The sequence below is a fragment of the Anabas testudineus genome, chromosome 21, assembly GCF_900324465.2.
Source record: "Anabas testudineus chromosome 21, fAnaTes1.2, whole genome shotgun sequence".
Taxonomy (NCBI): domain Eukaryota; kingdom Metazoa; phylum Chordata; class Actinopteri; order Anabantiformes; family Anabantidae; genus Anabas; species Anabas testudineus.
In genome coordinates, this window is record NC_046629.1 from 8,077,357 (window position 1) to 8,097,133 (window position 19,777).

General features: G+C 43.1%; 2 protein-coding genes across 2 annotated transcripts; one reads left to right on the forward strand and one right to left on the reverse strand.

Annotated features, from left to right (window-relative positions):
- Positions 1-5,331: 5,331 nt before the first annotated feature.
- zic2a (zic family member 2 (odd-paired homolog, Drosophila), a) lies at positions 5,332-9,148 on the reverse strand. The gene is made up of 3 exons (XM_026375812.1): positions 7,733-9,148; positions 6,493-6,656; positions 5,332-6,337 (listed from the first exon to the last, which is right to left on the reverse strand). Exons 1-3 carry the CDS (start codon positions 8,703-8,705, stop codon positions 6,143-6,145), a joined length of 1,332 nt encoding a protein of 443 aa, XP_026231597.1. The 5' UTR covers positions 8,706-9,148; the 3' UTR covers positions 5,332-6,142.
- Positions 9,149-13,712: 4,564 nt separating this feature from the next.
- On the forward strand, positions 13,713-17,846 carry zic5 (zic family member 5 (odd-paired homolog, Drosophila)). The gene is made up of 2 exons (XM_026376625.1): positions 13,713-14,821; positions 16,133-17,846. Exons 1-2 carry the CDS (start codon positions 13,780-13,782, stop codon positions 16,570-16,572), a joined length of 1,482 nt encoding a protein of 493 aa, XP_026232410.1. The 5' UTR covers positions 13,713-13,779; the 3' UTR covers positions 16,573-17,846.
- The last annotated feature ends 1,931 nt before the right edge of the window (positions 17,847-19,777 follow it).

Sequence of the window (19,777 nt, forward strand, 5' to 3'; positions counted from 1 at the left end):
CAACATATCATACATGGTCAAAAGAAGCCGTTCACCAAAACAAGAGGAGCTCATTTGGAGATAAAACTAAGCAACATTTTGTCTGATATGCACCTTGTTCAGTTTTTTTTCTTGCTTTCAAACCTCGTGTTTTCAACTTTAATTGAAAAAGCGTGATTTGAATCCAATCAAAAGCAGCTCTTTGTAATTTAGTCTTCAGCTATTTCCATCCTAGACTATGTTAATTAAGCCTGTGCTCTTGAACTCGACTGGGAGCTGGGCCTGACACTGGTCTCGTTTCACCTTTATCTCAGAGTGTCCTAATGATGGGGAACGCATGGGAGACTTTTCCCAACATGAGCATAAAATATTAAATGCAAAATGGCCACGAGGTATGTTCCATTACTTGCCAACATTCCCGTAAAACAGAAAACACACACCACCCAGTCACCTTTCTACACAGTGTCCCCCAGGGCACAGTTCTGGTCTGTTTGAAGATCAAAGAAGCTGAGGTAAAACAGCATGTTTACAGGTGTTGGGAAATTGAAAATTTCCTTGGCTGAGTGTGGCTTCGAATGGAAGAGGAAGTCTATGATCAGATGTGTTGGTGTCTGTGAGGGAGACACTTACAGTATGGTTGTTTTCTTATATACAGTGTGTTTCTATAAGTATTTTACCAAAGCTTTCTGCACTGTCACGTTTTCCCCATACAGGACGCAGTGACCAAACATGAACGTACAGTGTGAATTACAGTTAAGAAAAAAGCTCTGACATTGGCCACTGTGTGCCGAGTTGGTTCTGGGTTCTGTTTGCAGATAATTGGCCTTTGATGGTAACACCTGCTCCTGTCCCGAAGAGCTGCAGCAGAAAAAGAGTTACCTGAAAACACTTCATATTAACAGCACATTACCCATTGTGGCAAATAAACAGAATTGGCAAGATGTTGTGTTGGAGCCATATTGAGAATCTCACTGCAAAAGCAACAGCAGGGGAGGATGCTGAGTTTGTGATGGATTAGTTGAATTCTAACACTTTTTGGGGGGAGACCACAACAATAAGCGCACCTCAGTCGAGCTCGAGTATGTCATTTACTCTGCACCTCTCCACTTTGTGTTTCTCTGTGTGCATGAGAGGACCAGTCATGCCAAGCTTTCTGCATGAAAGGGAGAGTGTTTAGCTTTTGAGGCTATTTGTGCTTCTGACTCTGTAGTGTTTGTGTCCGATGGGAGGTGCCTGCGCCCGCTTCCTTAAGGGAGTAGGGGGTTTTGTTTGTTTCTCTGCCGTGCCAGAAGAGAGAAGTGACAGCCATTCCGGCTCTTTCACAGAAACACATTCATCTGTGTGAGAAAGGCTGCTGCTGAACTCAGATGAAAGGCCATGGGGGCTGCGTTGCACAGGAAGGCAGACTGTACATCGACTTCAGTACAAACACAACATAAGCTTGTCACAGAGAGACAGACAGGGGGAGAGATAACAGAGAGAGAGGGAGGGAAAGAAAAGCTGCAATATTGCTTTATATTAACATGTATTTAATCATGGCTTTATGCACTTAGTGTAGTAAGATAACACTGCTGCTGCTGCTGCTGCTGCACTGACCACTCTGTTAACACACAGTGAGTGGAGCCATTACTAACCCCTCCTTTGCTTGCATGCATATTATACTAAATATATAAATAAATAACAGGCATAATTAATACTTACAAATATTCTCATGAGCTTCAAGTTGAGTTCATGTCATTAAAAATCTATAATTTGTTGGATTTTTACTGAATAAACTGATCTGAATTATAAACTAACTAATATTTAGTTTCATTTTGTTGGACTTTGGTTCATTACTGGACATTTTATTAAAATATAGTGCAACACTTTGGCTTCTACCTCTGTTATAGCTTTGTGGAGATGCCGGCCCCGCTTTTTGAAGTGACGCTTGGTGTGACTATAAATAGCAGAGGCCGGCGAACGGACACATTCATTTCATTAGAGCAGTTCAAATTCAATTCGAGGATATGGCGTTTGTTTTAAAAGTTTTCTTTGAAAACATGGTGGCCGACAAACTCTTTACGGCGTCTCTGTTTTTTTTTTGTTTTTTTTTTTTTTGAGGAGGCCCATTTGGGAAGAAACGAATCTGAAAAGCGTAATTTCACAATAACTAAGGTGTAAAGCTGTAGCGCGTTTTGTAACTCCTTAAATCAGATATTTTCCAATGACGCACCTGTTGATAGAAAAAGGCCTTTAAACAGCAAAAACGAATTCAGCTCGTCCACAACTGGAAACGATGACTTCAAATTCAATTTAACCAGTTTCAATGAGAACAAATAAACGCGTTCAGAAAAGCAAAACATTTTTTAACCGTGCTGTTCGTTGCTTTCTTATCTTTGTTAAGTGTGTTGTTAACTTTATTTTATTTTACTCCAACAGGTTTGGATGGTTAGTTCATTTAAGGACTATTAAAGCAATGCGACCTCCATAATGTGCGTAATGACGCCTAATGTCTAACAGTAAATGTAATCACACAATTAGATTTGACTTGACATTAGTCTCTAATGAAATGTGTGCGTCCTTCAACAGGTTCCATTAAAGACATTAAACTACCTGAATGTTTGCTGGTAACATATGGAGAATAAAATGCCATATGACAAATGCTAAATGACGGAGAGCAGTGATCTGCACTCGTCGCCTGCTGCTGCTTTATTATCTTGTTCTGAAATAAAACAAATTATGCAAAAATAAACGATTTGTTATGATTCGTTACAAGCTGAAAATAGCCGCTCACAATTATTGTAGATCTGTGTGTGCGTGCGTGTGTGTGTGTGTGTGTGCGCGTATATATATAGAGAGAGAGAGAGGGAGCGTTTGAACGCAGCAGATAAATTCACCTGCGTTGACTGACGGGGCTGATGCGCCGCCGTGGCCGCGCACACAAACAAGTACAGTATATGACAAGCAGACGCGCGCGCGCGCACACACACACACATGCGCGCGCTGTAGGGCATCACTTGAACGCGATGACTTGATTTCATCTTGATTTCAGTCCCTGGAGGCCCACAGTCCCACCCGCTCCTCGCTTCACTGTCGTACTCCAGCTCCATCCTCACCCCCAATTAACACAGAAACTACTGCAGCTCTCCGAGCGAGCTGCGTCATCCCAAATGTCGACAGGCTGCCCCTGTCAACTGGTGTTGATCATAGACGTGTCCCGAAATACGGCCCATGGCAACCCATCCTCCACACACACACACACACACACAGAGAGAGAGCAACGGGTGCGTAACATTCATCTGCTTAAGATAAATAAAGTTGTGTTCAACCAACACTGGCAGTGTTACATAAAAGTAGATATTTCCCTTTCTCCCTTTCAATAATGAAGTTGTTTCCTCGCTGCGTCCTGCACCGTGAGTCCGGATGAAAACAAAAACTGCTAGATTTAATCACACACAGACTGAGATGTTTGGTGAAGAGACAGAAATATTTGGCTGTTCGCATGTTGACTGCGCAAAAGGAGCTCAGAGCCATACTTTTATATTCCACCTGCATCGTGTGGTTTTATGTCATAAATTAAACATCGCCCTCAGATGGACTCTCAATTATTTTTCACAGATAAAAATTCAGCTGCAGCAAACTAAACGCACACGTTTCCTACTGAACTCTGACCTGACGCCACATCTCCTGAAAACATCCCATATGAACTGAAGGAGTGGATGCGCGTCTTTTGTTTACAGTATAGTAACTTTACTGTACAGGCAACAATGTACAACAAAGAGCTGTGAGGAGGAGGAAGAAAAGCGCTTCCTTCTCCGCGGATCAATATCAGCGCAGCAGGAGCCGAACAGGAACCGGCATCGACACACTGTGTGGAGCTGACCTTTCCCATTCCCCACAGGTCACACCTTCCTCCGCTGGAGAGGTCACCGAGCCAACCACTGAAGGGGCCATTAGGAGCTGATTTCAAGTGCTAAATAAGCTAAATATAAACCAATATTTTCTTTTTACCGACCTACAGCTATAAAATAAACCCGCTTGTCAACACAGCTTTTACTTTTGCAAAAAAACTTTTACACTTTTAATCTGCGGCTAATTTAAGTAAGCGAGGTGCACCATGGGGAACAAGCAAACACAACTCAAAATTAGGAAGCACTTCCACATAAAAACATTTTTTCGATGCCATATCACCAGAGTTTTGATTCACTGCATCATTCTGTGAGCAGCTTGTAAAACAGCAGACAGGACTTCCACAATAAGACAGACGGAGAGCAACTTGCTGCTGCAGCGGAGAGTCGGCCTGCAGAGGACGGACACAAGCACCAACAAGTCCCACTGCGTGAATGCCATGTTTCTGAAGCACGACTCATAAAACCCAACAATAATAACAGCATCTTATCTGCGCAGATAGCTCACAAAACAACAAACAACCAGCTGAGGTTAAGATTTCGCTGCCTTATTGAATAAAGCTGCAGCCTTTCATTTAGGCCTGCTCGCACTGTGATGTGTCTTTCAAGAGCCTCAGATCTTTATGAGCAACCCAAGTTCACTCTCAGCAGAAGTGCGTCCTCATCGCACAACAAAGTGGAAAGGAAACAAACAAAAAACCTGGAGCGGGTTTTAAAAAAAGCGTCTAAATGAAAAGCAGGACTGCGGGAACACAGGGTCATCTCTCATGGCAGGACGCAACCACAGAACCAAGAAACCAACTAATCCGAGTCAAGTTCAAGTTCACGGCTGCAGCGAAGTGTCCAGCCTGAGTGGGGGAAGGGGGCCACCTTTAGGCCCCAAAGGGCTGTTTTCAAATAAACTCAATAATTGACCTGGGAAAATACAAAGTGACAAGATATGATATATGGAAGCTTTGCTGTTTTCCTTCCATGAGCAGACTGGCATGCGCACAAGCCCTGAGTGTGCTGAGTGTGCAAAACGAAAATGCTTAGTTGGCTTGGGAGTTTTTAATTTAAATTAAAAAAAAGAGCAATAAAGCTCAAAAGCAGATCATAATTATTTATAATGTTTTCCCTCCTCGTCCCTTTCTGTAAATGTATGACTGTGCACATGCACGTTTCACACAAACTGCCAAACCCCTGATCATTTAGTTTAGTCCCTGCACCACAACAGCCACATTGTTCGGGGGCCTGCATGCTTTGCAAAGCTTGAGGTAAAACACTATAAAAGTTCTGCAATAATTCAGAGTATGAAGAATTCATCAGCAGCTGAAGTCTGAGTTGTAAATTGAGGCGATGTGAGAAATGTTTCCAATTCCAAAACAGGCTAAATGTCTCCCAAACAAGAGGAAACCCACTGAACCACAGCGGCAGGCAACCAGCAAAACAAAGCAGGAGAGAGCAGTGGAAATATTTAGCACTTGCAACACTTTTTATTATATTCGTATGCAGTAAAATTCTTATCACAATAAGGAAGGGAACACCTCTTAAAACTTTGAACAAAAGCACATAACGAAACAACTGCCCATGTTTAGCTCATAATTGTACATATTTATAGTAAAGAAACATTCTTTATAAATACTGTTTCATCTGTAGCAAGTAAATACCATAATTTAATTACAAATGGATAAATATGGCAGTTGATTATTTACAAAAGGAAGGGTGTAGTTACAGAAAATGGAACGGCACAACGTTTATTTTCCTCACAATCTTCCAGATAGTATTTCACAATTCAAACTTGCAAAGCACAAAACATCACAAGTTAAGCCCAGCAAACTAAAAATATACATTCACAAGCAGAATATTGTGGTCTGTTTGAGTTAAATGTTAACTTTGGCACTCTCTCCAGTTTATAGATGTTTAGTATAGTACAATCAATTTGCCTTAGGATCACAATGTTCAACATTATAGTACAATTATATTGTAATATGTGCACTAAAAGTCCAGTTAGAGAAATAGCTACCATTGAAGGAACATCTATACACCAAAGACTGACAAACTATCACAACCAATGGGAAAGTGGGCTTTTAGTAATTATTTACAATACGAAATACACCTTGATTATTTTACATATTTTCCTCTGTTGGTTATCGTCATCTTCCCTGGTGAATCAAAAATATTCAAATAAAAAATAAGCAAATGTTTGTGTGCCTCTCGTGTGCACGTGTCCCAATCTCCTGCTGGATGGTCCAGTGCTGTGAAATGAGTGTGTGTTGCTTCATTTCAGCTTAGTCCTAAACATACCATTCACTGAAATTGGAGGATAGGCCACTGTGGCTGGTGGTGTTGTGGACAGCTGAGGCTGGGGACAGGGTGGTGTTGCTTTGGGTCTCGGTGGTGGGAGACACCAGGCCTGGGGGTGTGGAGGATTCATAACCAGAGCTGGCTGCTGGTGATGAGTCTGATGCTGATGGAGTGGATTCGTGGACCTGGAGAAATAGAAATAGGATATTTAAAATGTGATAGAAAGAAGAACTGGTGTATTGAAAGGTGAATTAAATATTTAAAATTCACTACAACACAGATGTGTATGTATTAACAATAAACATGTAGCAGGCCTGGGATCCTGACACCAGCTATTTACCTTCATGTGTTTTCTTAGGGAGCTGGGATGTGTGTAGGACTTGTCACACATTTTGCACAGATATGGTTTGTCCGACGTGTGAACGTGCATGTGTTTCTTTCGGTCGCTGCTGTTTGCAAACCTTCTGTCGCAGCCTTCAAACTCACACTGGAACGGCTTCTCTCCTGCAGAAAAAAAAAAAAAAAGAAGAAGAAACAGTCAGATATAATTTTCCTGAGAAAAGCCTCGGGCTCAGTGTGTAACAACAAGGAGTCGTGCACATCATTAAATGCGTAAAATTCAAATGCAAACGTGGAGTGTGGAGTGCTGTGAATGCGTCCCCGAAAATCACAGCAGCAACAATCCCCAACCTACGCACATGATCCCACTTGTGATAAGAGCTCCTATTTCTTATTTAGCCTAAATAATGCGCATAGTGATGTGGGGAGAGGGGGGGAAAGGCCGTCCTCAGTAGGCCTACAGAAGGCGAACCATTTGGTGGGAGACAATAAAAATCTAATTAGCACCTGACCAATTTCATGGCACGGCACCATAATGTATTTCCCTAGAAAATAAGTCCAAACGTGAAAGGCTGGTAATGGCCCTGTCTAGCACCTTAGTTCCTATCAAAGGGACGCATAGGAAAACAAAAGGCATTCTTCACGCATAGATAGGCTACTACTTATGCAGTGCCCGGCTAAATCCACAGCACAACTCGTAAACAAACACACTGAGTGTGTGTGTGTGTGTGTGTTACAGAAATAAATACAAGCATCATCTTTAAGGCCAAAGTCAAAATAAAAAACTAAACTATACGAAACGAGAGTCGTGAACAAGCAGCAATAAACCAAATCATGTGGTATTTACTACCAGTCCGGCTGCTCCACGGTGCAGGCAGCGCGCTCCCACAGCCCCCTGTGACCCATTTTTAAAGTTTACCCCAAAACAAAAAACATTAACAGGCCCAGTTACATTGTTTTCTGCGCGTTTGGAAAGTGTTTTACCCCCCAGAAGAGTAGCAGCAGTAGTAAACGAATTATTCCTCCATCCTAAACTCATCCCCTCTCCCCTGGATGTGGTCCTAATTCTACTTTGACTGTCAGCAGCCGAAAATAGTCGCTGATAATTAGATCGTATTTGTTTTCGTCTTGGGGAAACAGATATTTAACACAGCGAAATAAACGCGCAATTACAACAATAACACGAATCTTGCTATGTAAATAAAATCAATAAAAACATTAACAGTGTGGGTTTTAATTACCTGTGTGCGTTCTCTTGTGTATCTTCAAGTTTTCCGACCGTGCGAAGACCTTGCCACAGCCGGGGAACGGGCACGGGAAAGGCTTCTCCCCGGTGTGCACTCGAATGTGGTTCACCAGTTTGTATTTCGCCTTGAACGGTTTGCTCTCCCGTGAGCAATCCTCCCAGAAACAGACGTGGTTGGTCTGCTCCGGTCCACCGACATGCTCCACCGAGACGTGCGTGACCAACTCGTGCATGGTGCTAAAAGTTTTGTTGCAGCACTTCTTTGGGTTGCTGAGCTGCTCGGGATCGATCCACTTGCAGATGAGCTCCTGCTTGATGCACTGCTGCCTCATGTAGCGGAAAAAGGCACCGGGGTGGTGATGTGCTGCCATGTTCATCCCCATGTTCATATTCATGGAGCCGTACTGGTTGTGGAGCTGCGCCGCCGAGTAGGGGTCGGTCCTCGGGCTGGAGACCTGGTGGTACTGGTCGGAGCGTCCGAAAACTTCTCCGGGTAGTCCGAGCCTCATTTGTCCGTTCAGGACATTCGGGGATCCGTGGGACCCATGTTGGTCGTGGATCCCGGGGAACAGAATGTGGCCTTGAGTGTCTGTGTGGGAGTGATGAAGGGATCCCGCCGTGGGGCCAAAAATAGTATGTTGGCTGCTCGCCGGAGAGGATTCTCCGAAGCCACGACTACGAAAGAGAAAGTCCCTGGTGGAGTTGAAAGGAGAGCTTGCATACGACGTGACATGGGCTGCGTGAGCCCCCAAAGCCGCAGCGGGGTAGCCCGGCGCCTGGGTGGTGAAGGCAGAGCTCTGTCCCGGTGAAAGATCATGGTTCAGCTTAAACGCACCCATGTGTGCGGAGTCTACAAAGCTATTTTGTGCCAAACTCAAGTCTCTCTCCTGCATCTCGCTCGCTGAGTGATGCCTGGCAAACGAGCCCACTCCCAGTCCGGGGAACTGGTGACCAGCATCCAGTAACATGTTTTGTTTTCTTTCTACAACAACACAACTGTCTGTTTAAATCAAATGACTCAGAGCTGCAGCGAATAAGTTCAGGAAAAAAATCAAACGTTGATGCTGGCGCGCAACGATTCAACTTCCAACCTTGGAAACACCATATCAGAGGCGACTCAAAACGCTGCTCCGCTCATGAGGAAGGAACAGCTCGACTGATCAAAATGTATTTCTACTTAACTTGAGAGCGAAAAATCCAAACGCAACGAAGTGAAGAGTTTCCTCGTGTCCTCTCCTTCACTGCGACAGTTGGTTTGCGTAAAAACGCACTCGAACAATTAAATAATTATGTGACTACGTGTCCTCTGCAAACACAGAGCGAGAGTAGTTGGAGCATCTCACAAAAATCGCTGTTCCGATTGGGTATGTGTTTATTTCTCTGGCTTGCCCGTGCTTATCGCAGAGGGTCCCTGTTTCTCCGTGGACTGGCTCTACCTCCTCTTCCGCCCCCTTTAACTGGAGCCCGTTCATTCATTCCTCGCAGTCTCATTGGCCACTGCGCCTCATCAATCCCAGGTGCCCCTCCAATAGTAGGTAGCGCCTCAGCGACTTGTGCAACGCCATTTTCCACTAATAATTACCGCCTACTTTCAGGAGAACATTTGGGGGGTACACAGGAGAAGGGATCACGACGAAGAGAGCGCAGCGTACGTGTTTTTGTTGTTTATGTTCCGTACGTGCCAAGTTGCAGCAGGCTGCGCATAAGAGATGAAAATGTGGCATTTGGTGAAAAATAATAAGAGTGGGGAGAGAAAATTTAGATCAACAGGGGGGGCGTGTAGAGGGTTAGGTGTTCATTTGTTATTTATTTAATCTAAATGTAACTGGGAAGCTCTGCTTGTTTTACATTCACTAAATCTGAGCGCGCAACGATGAAACTACAGGACTCCAAAAAGACAACTCTCTGCAGCGATGTCAAATGTTCAGTAGAGACAAGAGTTCCCCAGATTATTATTTCCATTATTTTAATGAGTCTTATTCACGTTAATAAATCAGATGTTGATGCAAACGGGGCTTTTTGCTTTAATGCTGAATCCACTTCATATTCTTATTTCTATTTTAAATCAACTCATTTCTGCTAAAATACCTCTTTTTTAAAAAAAAATATGAGCTCAAAACAATAAACGGCTCCAGCTGGGGCCACTTCCAGCTCTCAGATGCTTAATTCATAATGATTTATGACTAAATGAAGATATAGTTTTTAATACGAGTCGAGTCACATTTGACGAAACTCTCGAGCCACTTGATTCTCCACAGCTGAAAAAGCACGTGTGGCTCCATGTGGAGTCCAGTGGTTTTTCGCTGGTTGCAGAACCACAACTGGGCCTTTAGTGGTGCTCCACTGCTCACACTGGCAACCACCAGCGGTCGTTGGTTCTTTTAATGGTTCCATATGTTGCTGGTTCTGCTTCCTCTGTGGTTCTCACATTCACCACACCAATTAAATGACATGTTGTGGCGGTGAACTGCGCGCAGATCCAAGTAAACCATTAGTGACCCATAAGGTCGGGCCTTTCCTGAACTTCCAATAATAAAGTTTGAGCAATAAAAGTCACGTCTCTGCTAATGTGGACGTGGTGCGTTATGGACTCTGTGACGTTCTGTCTCAGCAGCTGAAATGATCCCCTCAAGAAAACAATAGGCTCCATCCATACAGTCCCTACACTGACACAATTTCGTCATGGCATTTCCTTTCTGATTTCCATTAAGTCGCTAACAAACATGGACAGAGGGGATTCATCTGCGTCTTTTACTGGCAACTCTCCACCACAAGCATGCGCTGAATCTGCGTTCAACCCGGGATACACACAGGCCCATCCAACGCACCACAGCTGCTTATTCAAGTTCAAGTGAAAGGAAATGTACTTACATTTTCACCAAATCCAAATCCCACAGGCTCTCCGGCTCCAACACACACCACGTTTCTCTGCCTCTCTCGACTCTCCGGAGCTCTTTAAGCGACACATTAATGGCGAAGGCGAGGGAAACGTTTAAAAACTTTTTTTTTTTTTTTTTTTTTTTTTTGTAATTGTGTGTCTCTTAGCTCAGAGTGGGACAGGCTGAGTGTTGTGTGCCATTCTTCCAAGTCTATTTCAACCCGCACCACAGGAAACGCAGGAGCTGATCCAAGTTCAAAGTCACGTCTGCCGACCCCTATAAGAAGTTCTTTATTTCTGTGGAAAACCACAAAACCTTCCGCACATAGAGGAAAAAAAGCGAAAAGAAAATTAAAAAAAGAAAAAAAAATCAATCGGGTTGAGGCGCATGGCTGCGGGTTTCCCCTTCTGTGTGGAGAAGAAAGGGGGTCTAGCCTATTGAAAAGCCCCCAAAGACTAGTATTTCAACAGGTCTTAGCAGCAGAAATACACTTTGAGACATGGCTCACAGATGTAAAATATAAATCACATGAAATATGACACAGAACAGGATCTGAAAAGTAACAACTTGTACGCGCTGTGAGTGGAGACGAACGCGTAACAATAAAGTCAGCAGCGTGGCTCACAGACGCACAGCACTGTGGTTTATGATGGGGGCCAAAGACATATTTCTCCTCTCTGCTATCTGACAATATCAATATGGTGACACACTGGAAGGTTACTTGTGTTGCTTCGGTGACCTTGTGTTTCATGGATGTTTGACCTATGACCCGTTAAGACCACATATGTTGCCCTCTTGACTCCTTTTGGTAAAATAACCCTGTTTATGACAAAGCGTCTTTGTTTTAGAGAGAGATGAAGAGAAGGAGAGAGAGAGAGAGAGAGAGAGGCTGGAGACGTCCCCCTCTTGCGTCTGAGGAATCGACAGCTTTAGATAATTTGGAAAACATAAGTGAGTTTTTAAGAAATTAACCCTTTCCTTGAAGAAAAGTTCATTATTACACGTTTATATAATTTAAATCCAGTCCCACGCACATGACTTTTTAACCTATTGAAAATTAAATATTCTGATAATGATAATTGTGGTCATTTTGTCTGGGTGTGGATTAGGTCCTGATTCATGTGGCGTTTAACTTGACGTGATGAAAACGAGGGGCCCTTAAAGAAGAAGTCATAAATTATGCACTGACTGCTCCTCTGAGTTTTATGGGTTTCCAGACGCCCTCAAATTTCTAATTCTGATTTAAAGAAAAAATAATAATGCATAAAAAAATCAAAATATGACACGTGTTATTTGGCAAATAAAATGAAAAATGTGCCATTAACCTGTCAGAAGAACAGGCAGAAATCATTATAACAGCAAAAATAGGAAAAGCAGCCAAACAGCCTCGTCCAACTATAATTGAATGCATATTTTTGTCACGTTTTTTTTTTTTTTTTTTTTTTTACAAAGAATGGTCTGTTCAAGGCTTCAGCTACTGTTTATCAAGTTCATGAATCACTTCCAATACAGCAACAGGCCTATAACATGTACAGCCAGCCCTGCCTAATCAGCACACTGTTGATTTCCATCGTGCTTTAGTGTAAATGTCTTTTTTTAAATCCAGCTCCTGCTGAAGTTAGAAAAACTCCAACACGACATTAATGAGTTGTAGTTTGAGGCCAGTTATCACAAATCGATTGGAAAGGTGCCTGAATGAAGACATATGAATGACAGACGCGCGTCCTGACCCGGTATGTGAAGAGGACTGGAGGACACCCTTCATCACTCCATAAAATCCAGGATCACAGAAAGTGGAAATAATATTTAAAGAGTGTGTGGAAAAAAATAAAACACCTTTCACAGCACCTGTCGAGTGTAAAACTATATAATGTGTCTCTCGTACGTTTTAAGTTTTAATGTTCCTTTAGCAGCTGGTGAACGTTTATGTTCAGCTTTTAATTGAAATGTATGGAAATTATTTTTATGATATTTCCAACTGAGGCGTTATGAAAAACGTGATCCAGGTTTTCATGAGTTCAGCATTATACTGTGGTAACAGTGGCAAAAACATTAATGTGGTTGGTTTTAGTTTAATTAAAGTAAATGTGAGTGTAATAAACATGTATAAAAATAAATAAATACGTACAAATAAATAAATAAAATGTATTTATGCTAAGTAATATCCTCTACAAGGAGAATGGAGCAACATGAAACATGATCATGATGATTGTTAAAAAAAATAGAAAAGAAAAAAACGACGAAAAGCAGACGCAGCTACTTTCCTCGGGTGTGTGTGTGTCTATGTGTGTGTGTGTGTCTATGTGTGTGTGTGTTTTAATTATTTTCTTACTGTATTTTATTTTCAGTACAATCACTTCACATATCAATCAACAATTTAATAATTCTTCAGTGCAACTCATTCTTCACAGGTGCGCTCTGGTCATTTCTCATTTCCCCTGTCAAACCATGTTTTGTCTTCTAGGAGCTGCAGCAAATGTCAAAATGCTTCTTAACAACTAAACATGTCCAAATAACAAGAAACACATTTGGACTCTGATCTTGTTTTATTCCTATTATTATTTTTTAATAACAAATCTACCAGCTGGCCGCACGTTTTCCACTGCTCCTGTGTGTCCATGCACCAGCGGTGCGCTTTATTTTTATATTTTTTATTTTTACCAATATCGACATCGAATCAAGACACTTGGACAAACTAAACCACCGACAAAACCGAGCTGCACTTGTCACATAAACTGACATTTCGGTCAACCAAATGCACCAGCAGCAGTAATCAGAAAGCCGCATCAACAGATCCGCTGGTAACTTTGTGAGTAGCCTACAACTTTTTGGAGTCAACAGCGATAAAGAGAGTGAGGGGGCGGAACCCTGCTGAGCCCCTGCGCTGAACGACAGCCAATCGCTTCGTTCTTCTAACTGCCAGTCACAGAAATCCGTCCAATACCCGCAGTGCCATTTCTAAACTGTATTCCCCACTGTGTCCTCCAACTGTTGTATGTTCTGCCAATCGCTTGAGGACAGAGTGGGAAAAGGAGCAAGCAGAGTTAGAAGCCGGACAAAAGAACTTATAGACCCCTTATATACATATTCTCCTAATGTTCTAGAGAGCGTGGTGTGGTGAAAAACAATTGCGGTGAGTGCGGATGGACTTGTCAGTGTAGTTATGGAACCCCCTTTAAGCAAGAGGAATCCGGCGATAAGATTAGCGGATTTGGCAGCGACTCAACCCCTTCCTCATCAGAATATGACAGGCTTCCCGGGGCTAGGGGGGCATCACCCTCTCTCCCACCATGCCCACCTCCACCCTGGGGAGCTGGGCAACGACCCCGGAGTGGCACTCACTCCATTTGGACCAGAGCACATGGCACAGACAAATGCTCTCAAACTTAGCCCATCTCAGCACATTCAGAGCCATCCCGAAGCCCAGACCGCGGCATCTTTCACTTCTGCTCAGACCACAGTTGGTTTCCCCGTGGCTCACCCCCACTCAGGCTACTCAAGCAGCAGGGACTTCATCCTCAGGAGAGAACTCTCAGCCTCTGCTATGCATGCACTTGGCGACCAGCATAGTTCCGCCTCCTCCCCACATCACCATGGCATGTTCATCTCCCCAACAGGTGCTTATGGGCACACAGAAAGTGGGGCCCATTCACTTTTCACTGGACTTCACGACCAGGCGTCCCCAGGTGCCCATCACCATGCACTCAATGGGCAGATGCGCCTGGGTATACCGGGGGACATCTACGGCAGGCCAGAGCACTTCGGGCACAGGCCAGAGCACTATGGACCCTCTTCTCTCCACAGCTACAACTCCATGAACCTCAATGTGAACATCGCTTCTGCTCCTCACGGAGCGGCGGGGGCGTTTTTAAGGTACATGCGGCAGCCCATAAAGCAAGAGCTAATCTGCAAATGGATCGACCAGGAGCAAAGTCAGAAAAAGCCCTGCTCTAAAACGTACAGCACCATGCACGAACTGGTCAACCACGTTACGGTGGAGCATGTCGGGGGACCGGAGCAGAGCAGCCACGTCTGTTTTTGGGAAGAGTGTCCACGAGAAGGAAAAGCTTTCAAAGCAAAATACAAACTGATAAATCACATCCGAGTTCATACGGGAGAAAAGCCCTTCCCGTGTCCTTTCCCCGGTTGTGGAAAAGTGTTCGCTCGATCGGAGAATTTAAAGATTCACAAGAGGACTCACACAGGTCAGTACTCCTAATTGTGTCAAACATGCACACCGCTATCTGAAAAATCACCTGATCCCACAGCGTGTTAGTCTTTCCGAGGCGACCTTGTTTTGCTATTCAGATCCTAAACGCCGTGCGACCGTGCGTAATGGAGCGCACAGGCGCAAAAGTTTTATTCGGTGACGCATTCGCACAGTCAGCAAATGTGTGCTTATTTCCTTTTTCTTAAATATAAACTTTTTTTTTTTTTACTGAGCGAGTCGCCTGCAGTAGGCTTGAGAGGATTAGAGTAAATGACTTGTAAAACGTGCTTACGTACGGTCAGGACAGCGCTACAACAGGCGTAAATTATCCTGAGGCGTACGTTTACGCAAAAGCTCAGTTTATATGTCGAGTCTATGCACGTGTGTATCATCTGCTACTGGTTAAATAAGCATGGAGTACTGGTTTGCTGTTAACCATCAGAGATATGAGCTATAGGCCAGAGTTGTTTACTGTCTGCAGGGAAACAATATCTATCTCAAACTGAAACAGCTACATTCATGAAATGCTGAACGGTGCATGGCGACTAAAGTTTAAGACAGAGAGTCTACAGGCTGTAGAGGAACTTTCCACTACGCTAAATTCCCAGGAGTGTTTCTTTAGAGAGAGGTTTCTGTTATGACATAGATTGAGGATCGTGTTTTGCCAGAAGACATCTGAAAACTGGCCTTCTGCTACAGCTGTAGATGGGCCTCTAGCTCACTGGATGACATTCAAACCCTAGTTTCACTTCATTGTTTATGATTTAAAACAACAACCCATCATTTTGCATGTATGCATTATGCAGAGGAGAGTTTAAAAAACATGTCTGCAGTTCAACTGTGTGTGTGTGTGTGTGTGTGTGTGTGTGTGTGTGTGATGAATGCATACAGGGCTTCTGGTGGTCTCTTGAGTGCCCTCTCTCTCCCACACACGCACACACACATACCTGTAAGAAGGCCTAGAGGCATGTTACACGTGTTCACACAGGAAAATACTTTGGACAAGTGGGTGTGGAGATGTGTACAGTAAACGTTTAGTGACTAAACGCTGCAGAAGAGAAAGCCCCACTGTGGCAGAGCAGGCTGCTTCACATAACAACTTGGCCTGGTGCATTTATTAAAGGTGCTATTGTGGGAAGCTGTGGTTCATTAAGTTAAATGAGAGACCTGTAAGGAGCCAAATCGAAAATTAATCAGGTCCAATGTTGATGTGATGTGAGTGCAAATGAAAAAGTAAAAGAAGACTTTTCTGTAACAATTTAAAGGCACTGACTTTATCTTTTTATCTTTTTTTTTTTTTTTAAAGGAGAGAAACCTTTCAAGTGCGAGTTTGACGGCTGCGACAGAAAGTTTGCCAACAGCAGCGACCGGAAGAAGCACTCACACGTCCACACCAGTGACAAGCCTTATTACTGCAAAGTCCGTGGCTGTGACAAATCCTACACGCACCCGAGCTCGCTGCGGAAGCACATGAAAGTGCACTGCAAGTCCCCGCCGCCCCCTTCCACCAACGTCACCTACATTTCTTCCACAAACACTCTTGGAGACCCTCTGTCTCCCAACTCGGAGCCGCACAGGAACCGCTCCGCGAACCTCTCCCCTCAGGTCAGCAACCTCAACGAGTGGTATGTGTGCCAGGGGAGCGGGGGGCCCAACCACCTCCACACCCCCTCCAGCGATGTGCCAACGTCAGATTCAGACGATGAGGACTCTTTCAGAAATTCAGACCCCAGGACAATGCTCTGATGCCCCGTTTACAACCACTGTGTGACTGTCAAACGTGTCGTCTAGTTGACCCTTTAACATATGTAGTTCCGTGTTGGCCCGTGCGCTTGAGATATTGATCATATCTGGACTGTAGCATCATGAAACTGTGCTTAACGCAGCTGATACACGTTCACCGTGGATGCAATGCAGACCTAATTACACGAGGAGGAAATATATGTGATGTTACCTGTCTTAAAATGTAGATACCAGTCCAAATAAAGCATCCAATTAACATTAGAATTACATTCAAAGCTAATGCTTCCTGTTTGGGAGGCCCACAACTTTTATTCTGAGCCAATTTCTGAACAGAACTGAATTATAATGTTTTTACTTTTTAACAAAAGCAACATGCAGAGTTGATTTAACTGCATGTCTTAAGCTGTGTGCTCAAATGACTCCTCTTTCTTCTGATCACCCCTCATCCCATTGCTGTTTCATAACTTGCCTTGCAGCAATCACTGTCATACTTCAAGGAAAATAGCTGGTACTGGTGTGTAACATCACAACTGACACCAGAGAGTTAACGAACAAACTGAGCTGAAGCTTTCTTCTTCTTATTTTTTATTAACTTCATTTCTATAAGACGTGGTAGACACTTTGATAAAGAAGGAAGAGACAAACATCTGGATGTCTTAAGGGTTCTCATTTAACTTTTCAGATTTCTACAATACATGTGTTCGGGTGGAATTTTGTAATATTTAAGAACTATTTAAGACTATATTTTATGCACAATACACAAGTGTTACGCTCATTAAAGAGTATGAGTAAGTCCCTTGAGACCCTAAATGTCTACACTGACAGGCTTTGACCCTGTAGGATTTGTATATATGTACCTGTACTGATGCTTGTGAATGTTGTGTAGTTTTAATTACAAAAAAAAAATGTTGTTTTGTACATTGTAATTTATTTGCTGGTATCAGTGTTGTACTGGAATTACAGAAACACCAAAGAATAATAATATCAGTTTGGTGATGTGTAGTACCATGCTGATGTTTTTTGTGTTTTATTCCCCCCAAAGTTTTGTTCATTTTTTTTTTTTTTTTGTTCTTAATTTGTAATTGTGTTCTGTAAGAGAAGAAAACATTTACTTGAATAGGCTGTGTAATGTGAAAAGTCCCTTCCTCGCATGCCTTTTGTAGTGATCTGTCTTTCTCTTTGAGGTGCATGGTGCCGTTGGACATGATGGATAAAAAAAAGAAAGAAAAAAAAAAAACAAGAGATGAATCAACTCTAACTGTGCAGACCTTTGATGTTCCAAATTACATTTACAACTTATAAATCGTTTTTAAAACAATAATAAAAAACAAACAAACAAATACCAGGATACACAGAGCAAATAATTCACAAGCTTCAAATGATGATTATTAATGATTGAATTATATTAATAAGTGACAACTTTTTTATTATAGGGGACTTTTTTGTCAAATATATTTAGGAGGCTGTACGTGTTTTGTCAAGTGATTAGATTTTTAATGTGAACTGTAAACAAGAGTCAACAAAACACCAATGCCAGTCTCACCCTAAATGAAAAACTAGTGTGTTCACTTCCTATTAAGAGATGTCTATAAAATATTCCCTGTGCTCTCAGACACAGGCCTAACGGGCCAAGGAGGCTGGTACAAACTAATCACTGAGCTAATGGGAAAACCTATAGCCCCCTGATGGCGCTACCTCTGAAAGACGGGACAGCACAAAGCAGCCCAGACATGAATCATTCATGGGAAAAATAAAAGATAAAAGATATCTGACAATAAGCAAGGCCTTGTATGGAGTGTATAAAACAAGTTCCCCCTCTTATTTCCTCCATTAAAACGCACAATCTCACTTTCAAAGAGTTGCCTGTCCAGTCTATAGAATTAAAATTGACCAACGCGAGTCTTGCACCACTTCAAAGGCTGCAGCTTCTGAGAGGAAGGCTGGCCGCCTTGACAGTCTTCATGGTGCGTTAGGATTTCTATGGCAAGTGGGTAGTTGAATATGTCTGGTAGAAAAACACAAACTGCCACTAAATGAACTATAATCAAAGCAGAGGATGCACCTCTCCAGAAATGAGTGTTGCCACAAATGCACGGCTGGCAGCTGGATGACAAACAAGCTCCAGGCAGCCTGGATACATTTGCTTGGGAAGATGTGGACAAATTCAAGACAAACAATGAAAACAGTTTGTGCAAATGGAGCAATGTTGATTTTAACAAAATTTTAACAATAGAGAAATGTAGAAGACACTCGGGTCAGGGAGGAGGATGCTGGGACTGTGCCCGAACCAGCACTAATATTAACATGTTAGAATAAAAGAGAAGGAGCACTTCAGCAGCAGCAATAAAATACAACTGGAGGTTTATCTGGTGGTAACTTGGGATCTTCATCAGTTTTATAGAGGTCTTCTACAGATTTCTAAAACAACAAAAACACTTTCTCTGCTGCTTCATTCAAACTTGAAGTACTTGTGGGCCTCCTCTGGTTTTGTGCGTGGACTTTTTACTGGGGCAGGGGCCTAAAGAGGAGCCTGCTCTTGTAGCTCCTGTTTGGAAACAAGTGCTCAATGAATGCTACAAAATAAACATGATGAAAAATAACCAGAGACAGTTCCTTCGGCATTAAAAGGAGGGAGACTTAATAAAAGGAGCGAAGCAGTCACCCTTCAGTGAGAAACGCTTTGAAGTAGAACTTATTATCTGAGAAATACTTTTTGGTTGTCCTAACGACGCTGCTGAATGGGAAAGGCACTCCTTTGTCAGCGATTTGTTCTCCTTTAGTGGGATGCCCGTGGAAATCACTTACACGGGCCACCTTAACATACTGCCTGCAAATCAGTAACTGGCAGAGTCAGACATGCAGACGCCACTTTGGAGAGGACAAAGCGAAAAGACGCAGTGAAAACGCCGCCGCTTCTCAATTGCGGCCTTTAAAGGGGTTGAATGATAACTTCTCAGACGAGCATAGAACCAAAACAAATGCCGTCCTGTCAGACTTTACAAGCATTATCCATCTCTTGAATGCCGCTGGCACAAAGCGCACGAAAGTGGTTTGTGCAGTGATCGCTTTCGCCACAAAAGTTAAAAGTCTCTGTTAAAAGAAAAACGCGCGTTGTTTGATCCAAGAACACGCACCTGAAACGAGTGCGCGCCTGGCGCACCTTGAAGGAACAGACAAACAGAGGTCCATGTTGTTTGGAAGTGGGGAG

Bases quoted from the DNA above. Each gene is read 5' to 3' on its own strand.
- zic2a (XM_026375812.1), bottom strand. From the start codon at position 8,705: ATGTTACTGGATGCTGGTCACCAGTTCCCCGGACTGGGAGTGGGCTCG. The intron at 6,657-7,732 runs GTAATTAAAACC...TTTTTTCTGCAG, and splicing joins ACACAAGAGAACGCACACAG to GAGAGAAGCCGTTCCAGTGT. The intron at 6,338-6,492 runs GTAAATAGCTGG...CTATTTCTCCAG, and splicing joins CCCTAAGAAAACACATGAAG to GTCCACGAATCCACTCCATC.
- zic5 (XM_026376625.1), top strand. From the start codon at position 13,780: ATGGAACCCCCTTTAAGCAAGAGGAATCCGGCGATAAGATTAGCGGAT. The intron at 14,822-16,132 runs GTCAGTACTCCT...TTTTTTTTAAAG, and splicing joins TCACAAGAGGACTCACACAG to GAGAGAAACCTTTCAAGTGC.